Source organism: Olea europaea, chromosome 7 (genome assembly GCF_002742605.1).
Source record: "Olea europaea var. sylvestris chromosome 7, O_europaea_v1, whole genome shotgun sequence".
NCBI lineage: Eukaryota > Viridiplantae > Streptophyta > Magnoliopsida > Lamiales > Oleaceae > Olea > Olea europaea.
Genome location: NC_036243.1, coordinates 1,718,146 through 1,727,007, shown reverse-complemented (window position 1 = coordinate 1,727,007; position 8,862 = coordinate 1,718,146). Strand labels below are relative to the sequence as shown.

General features: G+C 33.4%; 2 protein-coding genes across 4 annotated transcripts in view; one reads left to right on the top strand and one right to left on the bottom strand.

The window, feature by feature from the left end:
- LOC111397760 (DNA repair protein RAD50) overlaps window positions 1–676 on the bottom strand; it is a 17,611-nt gene extending 16,935 nt beyond the window's left edge. Inside the window, exon 1 of the mRNA XM_023024745.1 lies at window positions 339–676. Within this exon, the coding sequence (XP_022880513.1) occupies window positions 339–461 (123 nt within the window). The 5' untranslated portion in view covers window positions 462–676. The remainder of the gene's footprint in view (window positions 1–338) is intronic.
- A 4,438-nt stretch (window positions 677–5,114) lies between these two features.
- On the top strand, window positions 5,115–8,231 carry LOC111396657 (Werner Syndrome-like exonuclease). Of its 3 annotated transcripts, none has more exons than XM_023023099.1 (4): window positions 5,115–5,502; window positions 6,046–6,201; window positions 7,363–7,493; window positions 7,602–8,231. In XM_023023099.1, exons 1-4 carry the CDS (start codon window positions 5,184–5,186, stop codon window positions 7,851–7,853), a joined length of 858 nt encoding a protein of 285 aa, XP_022878867.1. In that variant the 5' UTR covers window positions 5,115–5,183; the 3' UTR covers window positions 7,854–8,231. The 3 variants fall into 3 exon arrangements, with proteins under 3 accessions (XP_022878867.1, XP_022878868.1, XP_022878869.1); XM_023023100.1 differs by having other exon boundaries at window positions 7,690–7,781; XM_023023101.1 differs by having other exon boundaries at window positions 7,606–7,710.
- Window positions 8,232–8,862: the final 631 nt, after the last annotated feature.

The window sequence follows — 8,862 nt, the reverse complement described above, 5'->3', positions numbered from 1 at the left end:
GGGGGGGGGGGGAACCTGCTGAAATTAGATACAATGTTCTCAAACATGGTGTTAAACACCAACATTTGCATTCATTATCACATACAGAATGGAAGCTTAACCAGAGAACCAACCTGTTCAAGTGTGTGGGGTACAACTTTTTTTTTTTCGTGCCAGTTGCAACATATCGTGCTAAATTTGTTCGGGCGAATCAGAAATTTATGATCAATAAAAAATTTCCAATTCTTAGTGCCCAGTTTGGCAACGCTACATTTTAGAAGCTGCAATTTTTTTCTGCAATATGATCGATGTATGTACCAGCATACAACACGTATATGAATAGAAGTGGGTGAAGTTACCGTTTTGCCGGCGCCGTTTGGGCCGACGATTAGAGTCAAAGGTCTAAAAAACGTGATGACGTTCTTGTTCTCCGGGTCGAAACTCCGGATACCCTTTATCAGCATCTTATCCACCGTGCTCATCTTTGTGATTTATATTTCGAATTCAATATCCTTCTGCTCCTCTGGTTTCTGATTTCTGATGTAAAATGCTGTAATCAAAGAAGCAGGATGCGGGTTGACTACGAAGGGTTACCATCCACCATTGTTGCGGGTGAGTTATTGCTCGTTGAGGAAATCGTTGGTTTAGGAGAATGGGTTTTTCTGTAAATTCTGGAAGACAACACTGGGGACTGGTAAAGGGAGGCACTTAAGAAAGAGGAAAGGATGAATTTGTACAAAAAGACTAAGTTGGAGGGGCAAAATGAAAAATATTAAAATCAAGTTGGTCCCTGTAATCCCCTGCTTGGTTCAGCTTAAAATTTGAAGCACGTTTTATGGAATCTACAAATTTTCAAACTCACATTTTTACCAACTTTTATCAAAATTTTATCTACCTAAATAGAGACAAACTGTGATAATTGGTTGAGGAATTATTTTTAAGAAAATGACATTAGTTGATTACTCAAGAATTCCCTATGACATTGTTATTACACGGCTCCATTTGAAGTACTCATCATTCAAGCTAAACAAATCAGAATTTCTTATTATATCGAGTAATTCAGCAACCATCATGGTGTATGTTACTTCTATGTTTTTCCTTGCTTTAGCATGTCGCTTTGTTATTATATTTTCTCTTTCTACAGTTTTGTTACTCCTTGACTCTTGTAAATCCACGCTTGTTGATAATGAAAGTGAGAATTCGAGTCTAGAATCAAAATGACTATCACTAATCATTACTTGGAGCTAGAGTTGGGGAAATTCAGTTTGAGGGAGTTAGATTTTAAAATGTGTGAGAAGGGAGGAACTGGAATTTATTGACAATTGTTTCAATTTTTGCTCTAGGTGGTTGCAACTGTTAGAGAGGAGAAATATAAATCCTGGTCGTGCTCTTTTAAAAATATTTCGATAGTGAAAGGGTTGAATTTAAATCTCTCCACGTAGGAGGAAATTTCTCAATAATGGCAGCAACTTTGAAGGATTCGCTCAACTCCATCTTCTCAACATGTATGTCATGGAGAACTTGAAGTTCTTGTACTTGATTTGTCACGGTTTTAGAGTCTACCATCTTGTAATCCAAGAACTTGTCAACTATGAACCTTTTAGTTTCGATATCCTCGATTTTATATTTCTTTTTCAATGAATCCCATAGTTTCTTAGCCGAATCCTTCGAACTATACACTTCATACAGTGTATTGTCAAATCCGTTTACGATATAGTTTTTGCATAAGAAGTCCGAGTGCTTCCATCTGTCCAAAACAATAATCGATTCGTGATTATTTTTACCTTTTTGTATCGTTGGTGCAGTCTCTTTTAGAGACTTTGCCAAGTTTAAAGTAATAAGATAAAACAATATCTTTTGTTGCCATCTCTTGAAATACACACCTCCAAACTTTTTCGATTTTCCCCATGTAAGATTGCAGTATTTTGAAGTGGTACCATTGGTAGTTCGACTTGGAGTCGTCTCCATGGTGTTCATTTCTGTAACGCAAACAGGAATTTAACGCAAAATCAAAGAGAAGAGAATAGTGCATAGATGCATTTTCCAAAGATTACATGTTTGTTTATTTACACACAACAACCTAAATACGGTCTTAAGATTGTTTGAAATAATTTGATGGTGAAAGGGTTATTTTGAAATGAACAAACAAAAAATTACAGAGTTTAATCCACATCAATGTGATTAAACACAATAATATATATAAATGTTTACGGTATACTAACTACAAGGAAAATAAAGAAACAGAGAAAAAAAGAAGAAAATCCGAGGCAAGTAAAATGTCACTATTTTCTTCAGACAATATTGCCTCCCAACGGTACTCACAAATTATGGCACTTGTCTTCCAAGATACAACGGATACGACTTGTGATAGAAGCACTTTAAACCAGAAGTTCCAACGAACTTTTTGACAAAACTTCCCTCTCTACAAGCAAGATAATTTGGATGATTTTGCAAAAGATTCAATGCAGTGCTCAATGCAGAAGTGATATTGGTTGCATTTATGGACGTCCAAATGATCTTATTTATAGACGATGAGGGGTTGTAAATGAAGTGATACGTGTCAAACCGTGCAACTTTACCAACAAAACATCACTTATTGTCGCTGACCTTTTGTTCAAGTGTTAGTGTCAAAATATTTATAGAAATTTTTCGCCCACCTAACGTTGGCTCATCACTTGAGCAATAGGCGAGTGATCGAGTTAGGCAATTTTTTCAGTCAGTTTCCCTCTATTTTTTCTTCTAAATTTGGACCGCAATTTTTCACTCATTCGAAATTGATTGCAAAGATTCTAAATATGTCATGATGATCTACTCGACTAATAGAATAAATTAGTATATATACATTTATAATTTAACTATTGAATCAAGTTCGAATATTTGACAAAAGTTGACACGAAAGTCACTTTTTTGAAATTTTATCCTTAACCAAATTCTCAATTTTAAACCAATTTCCAACACGGTCTAGAGTAATTTCATCTTCACTACTGGTAGACTGATGCTTGTCTACTCATAGAAAGAATGGTACTCATTGAGTTAATTATTTCAATAGTAACTGAATTTAGGTCCATATCTTTGATTGACTATTGAATTTTAAAATGTCGAATTTTGACCATTGAACTTTAAAAAATATCGAGTTTTGGTTAGGTCATGTCTTTGATTGGTCATTGAACTTTAAAATATTGAGTTTTGACCACTGAATTTTGAAAAATATTTAGTTTTGGTCATTAAACTTAGGTCCATGTTTTCGATTACTCATTAAAGTTTAAAATGTCGAGTTTTGGTCACTAAACTTTAAAATATGTCATACGTTGCTCCCTAGTATAATTGTTGAATTTTGAAAAATATCGAGTTTATAGTGAATAATGTACAACATTTTTTAAAATTTAGTAAATAATGTATAATATTTTTTAAAGTTCAGTGAGTAGTGTACAATATTTTTTAAAGTTCAGTGACCAAAACTCAACGTTTTAAATTTCAGTAAGTAATTGAAGACATGAACCTAAGTTTACTGGCCAATCAAAGATATGGATCTAAATTCAGTAACCATTGGAACAATTAACTCACACTCATTCCATCCCATTTATATCGGATTACTTTCCTTTTTTTTTTATTCCAATTATACAGTGATGTGTCTTTATTGAGAATGTTATGTTTTGTTAGTATGTTAATGCACTTTTATTTAATTTGTTTAGTTATGATCAATGTTTTCCACTTAATATTGAAATTGTACAAAATATAAATAAAGGTAAATTATATGTAAGTTTTTGACAAAAAATGCTCTTTTAATAACATTAAATATATTTTTTTAATCCGTGTGAAAACCAAAATAAGCTTATAAATAAAATAGAGGGAGTATAAAGTTAAGATATGGACGATTCTTTATTTTATTTTTTGATGAATGAGGTCATGGAACTAGGTTTACATGATATGGAAATCATGTGTTCTCAAGTAACTTTTTACCCTAGGTCTACATTAAAAGGTTGAGATCTGAAAGATGCCACGGATTTAAGGGTATGTTTGAGCATCTTTTTTAGGAGAATAGATCTTGTAGTGATAATTTTTTGCCCAATGTATGGTTAAAAAGTAAAAAATATTTTTGGATTTACAATTAAAATTATCTCACTAAAAGAATTGTATGGTTAAAAATAAGTTTGGAGAAAAATAAATTTTTAAAGAATGCGATCCAAATATGGATTAAATTTTCGGCTTATATTTAATATGTTGAATTGAACATAGCAATGGATAAAGTTTTTGCACAACTATTTACATCTCTTACCCCTTGTTTGATTAATATTTACAAATTGTTTATAATCACTTAACTCACTCTTATATTCATATTTGTCTTATTCAAAGCTACCTTACACTTATAAGCCACTTATACTGGCTAATCATGTACATAATGATGATATGATATGTAAAAATGTAAGTGAAAAAATTATTAAATTGATGAAAATTTAGTCCAACTAAATCTTATCACATTATCCGTTGATAAAGTATTACGTAAATTGTTATGTACACTTAGCCCTTGTTTGATCTCCATTTTGGAGGAAATAACGCATTTTGAATAATAGATTGATGCAGAATTGTGGTAAAAAAAAAAAGATTTTGAATTTACATGCAATATTATTTTAAAGAATGTGTGGTTGAAAATGAGTTTTGAAAAAATGCGGTTGGTTTAGTTTTTTATTTTCCATTTTCAGTCTCAAAACGATTTTTAGCCCTTATTTGAGCCCCATTTTTGGGGAAGAATGAATTTTTTAATAGTGTATTGATGGGAAATGTGTGGTTAAAAATAGAGAAATTTTTTGGATTTACGTGTAATATTATTTTATTGAAGAATGTGTGGTTGAAATGATGTCAAAGTACTGTTGAAAAATACATTTTTTCAAAAGAATGAGGCTCAAACAAGAGCTTAATTTTCCCAAAAAACGGTGCGTTTTGGACTTTTTCGTATTTTGGGAAATTATAATTAAAAATGCTCAAAATAATAAAAAGTTGTGTTACGTTTTCAGTTATAAATTTTAACTCGTTTTAAAAAATGATGAACCAAATGCATTTTCTACGTTTTTAAAAATGAAAAATGGCTCCAAAACGTGGAACCTACCGCAGTCTAAATTTTTATAAGAATGAAAATCGTCAATAGTTTGAATGTTCACTGGCCAAACAAAAAGCCCGCCTTCCGCTTCTTCAAACACGCTCCCAAAATGGGAACGGAGCCCTCCATTTCAGATTCCGATTGGGATCGACCTTTCACGGACGAAGAACTTGAAGCCATCGACGCTATTTGCAGATCCGCCACCACCATCTCCTCCCCTTCATCTTCCTCTACGCCAATCAAGAAGCGCCACGTGCTGGAGTGCACCAACGACCATGCCTCGACAGTGTCGCCTCCCAAGACCCGCCGCCGATTGCCTGAATCTCTATTCACTTTCCGGAAAGAACCACACACATCATTCTCTTTTTCTCCTTGCTCTAGAAATCGGTTTAATTTTCGTAATAATACTGTTCGCTCTCCCTATCAAGGTAAAATACATATTTTTCTCTCGCATGGTATCATAATTTTTTTTAATTATCCTTCTTTATATTCTAGCTGAAATTCTAAATGGAAGTAGGAAATATTACAATTATTGCGCTGTTCATGAAGCGCGGATACTTTTCCAGTTAACGTTTAAATGGTATTCTTTCCTTTTTCAACTTTTTGGCTCAAGTTGATATACCAGAGCATGTACACCTATTGCTGATGAACCTCTGGTGGGGTTGTACATTAAGCATCAAAAGCTGTACCTTAGGGCGCACAAGTATCATTGCCTATCAGTAATTACTTTTATTTCAAATGAGAAATTTAATAGAACATCGAAGTACTAATGATAATTGCATCAAATTAATATAATAGTTATCATTAATTTTGAAAAGAAAAGAATTTTATAAGAAAAACTTTAATTTTGAAAATTAGTTATTTTTACTGTTATTCAAAGGAGTTTCGTTTTGCTTTTCTTTTTCAACTATAAGCTACTATGCATTTTTAACAGATCCCTTTCTGAAGCCTTAGTTCTTTTTCGTACACAGATATGAAATTTGGAGGCCGAATTGTATATAGCAGAACTGTTGAAGAGGTAGAGAAGGCTGCAGACGAGCTTCTTCATTTCATAGAAGCTAAGAAAAGTAAAGAGGGCAAGTGCATCCTTGGTCTGGATATTGAGTGGAGACCCACTTTTAGAAAAGGTAGCTTCAAATTTATCAATGAATAAAACTAGAGCTTTATTTGTTATGCAAGTCTCAGGTAGATCGCTGGAAAATTGTCAGGAAATGTTAATTCACAACACATTGTGCATAGAAGGCATCTAGTCGAATCTGAAAAGTTGGACGAAGAAATCATGAGTAAATGAAAATTGTAAAATATTTAATAACAGTTGATAATGTGTTTGAAGAAGTTATTATAAACATAAATTAACAGCTAGGTGTCATCAAGCCAGTATTTGGTAGGAGTTTAAATGCAGCAGTTCTGTCCAGCTAACAATTCTCGTCCTGCTTCTTGCTCTAAAGTTAATGGGAATTTTTGGCCTTCTCTTTTGAGTAACTTCTTATTTTTGGAAAGATTGCAATTGGGACGATCATGTCTGCAATTAGAGTTTTATGCCTAAACTTTCATCAAATAAAGTTTAGATAAATCATTGGCCCCGTTGACATATGAAGTACAACCTAAAGGAAGCGAATGTTGAGGTTATGGATTCACCATCCAAAAGCACACAGATAATATATATGAGGCTAGACAAATTTTTGGCCTTCTCTTTTGAGTAACTTCTTATTTTTGGAAAGATTGCAATTGGGACGATCATGTCTGCAATTAGAGTTTTATGCCTAAACTTTCATCAAATAAAGTTTAGATAAATCATTGGCCCCGTTGACATATGAAGTACAACCTAAAGGAAGCGAATGTTGAGGTTATGGATTCACCATCCAAAAGCACACAGATAATATATATGAGGCTAGACAGGGTGTTAAAACTCCTCCGCTGCTATCACTCCATATAGCTATATATTTTATTCTTAAAACAAGTTACTGATACATGACATGTCAAAAAAGATTATATTATTTTTAGTCACCAATTGATGATTTTTTTCTATTTTCTTTGTTACAGTTCAAAATGTTTTACTTCGTATTTTACTCATTAATTTTGTTTTACTTTCCATTTTATTGTATGCATACTCTATATATAAGCTCTAGTTTTCATTTCAAAATGTTTATGCCATGCACTGATTGTTTTCCAGCAATTAGGTGACATTAAACATTGTACATTTTGCCTTCTTTACAAGTGTATTCTAAGAGAGACCATTATAGGTTTTGTTGCTATTATATGTGAAAAATCATTGTTAAACTGTGCAGGTGTTGCACCTGGGAAGGCTGCGGTTTTGCAGATTTGTGGAGACAATAATAATTGCTATGTGTTGCATATCATTCATTCTGGGATACCTCAAAAACTGCGATTTCTACTCGAGGACCCCACTTCTCTAAAGGTTTGCTTATCAAGCACCAAAGAATTTTTTGAAACAACTCTACATTTTTTACTATTTTGGGTAATATGTTTGTATAACAACTCAATACACTACTTGTTACATGCATAGGTAGGCATAGGCATTGCGAATGATGCGGATAAAGTTTTCCAAGATCACAATGTATCTATAATGACTTTGGAAGATCTTTCTAATCTAGCCAATTGGAAGCTCAGTGGGGTTGCAAAGAGGTGGAGCCTAGCAAGTCTAACTGAAATGGTTATCTGCAGACAGGTACTTATAAGATCCTCATATTACTTTCACTACCATATCATATGTATTATTCCTTGTCTTAATTTCTGTCTTAAGTGCTGGGGTTTATAATTGTGGGTGATCCACTTCTTGGATTTTGATTGGAAGGGGTAGACGTGGAAAAAGAATCCTTTGCCATCTCAAGTTGGTGAAAATTCTGGATAACCAAACATGAAAAGAGATACATTTACAATGTGAAGGAGTGAGAAGTTCAGAAACAATACTGAGTTACAAGCAACGTGAAGTTCATTAGAGAATTTACTTTCTTTCTTAAAGGATACATCAGGAGTGCATTCTTTTTGTCATCTTTTGAGCAACATCAATCCATTTCCTCTGTGCACAGAGCTCTATTTAAGGGTCTGTCCCCTTAGTGCTCATATTGAGCCGGTTTGAGCCCCATTTTTTTAGTCGAATGCATTTTGGAATAGTAGATTGATGAAGAATGTGTGATTAAAAAATAAGGAAAAGTTTTGGATTTGTCTGCAAAATTATTTTATCAAAGAATGTGTGGCTCAAAAGAAAAGAAATAAAATTGCATTTTGGAAATAATAGGGATCAAACAAGTGCATTATCTTTTTCATTTTCTTCGGTTGTTTGATGACAAGAAAAGACAATGAGATGTTTCTTTTCTGCTCATTTCAATTGACCATGTTGATTATCTCAGTGAAAGATCTTGCCTTCCTTGTTATGAAGGAAGCATTCCAGTACTGATTGCACTTCATTTATACATTTCCGTAGTTCTTCATTCTCATTCAACAAAATGTGAATGACCACTCTTGAAGCCTCCGGTCCCATTTTCCTTATATGCCCCATAGTCCCCAAACCTTGCATTAACTTCCCTGGGTTGAACCAACCTCCAGTCCACTGTATGTACCTCTTGATGAGACCACTAAAGAATTGCACATACACTAAATAGCTGCTTGTATGCACTTAGTCAATTAATGAATCGACTTTAAATCTTGCCTGTAGCATGCAAATATTGAATATTTGCACTATAGTGTATCTCTGCTGTCTTGAATTGAATTTCCATTCCTCTATTTCCTTTAGTTTTCTGGATTTATTTCTTGTCCTTGTTAGTTTG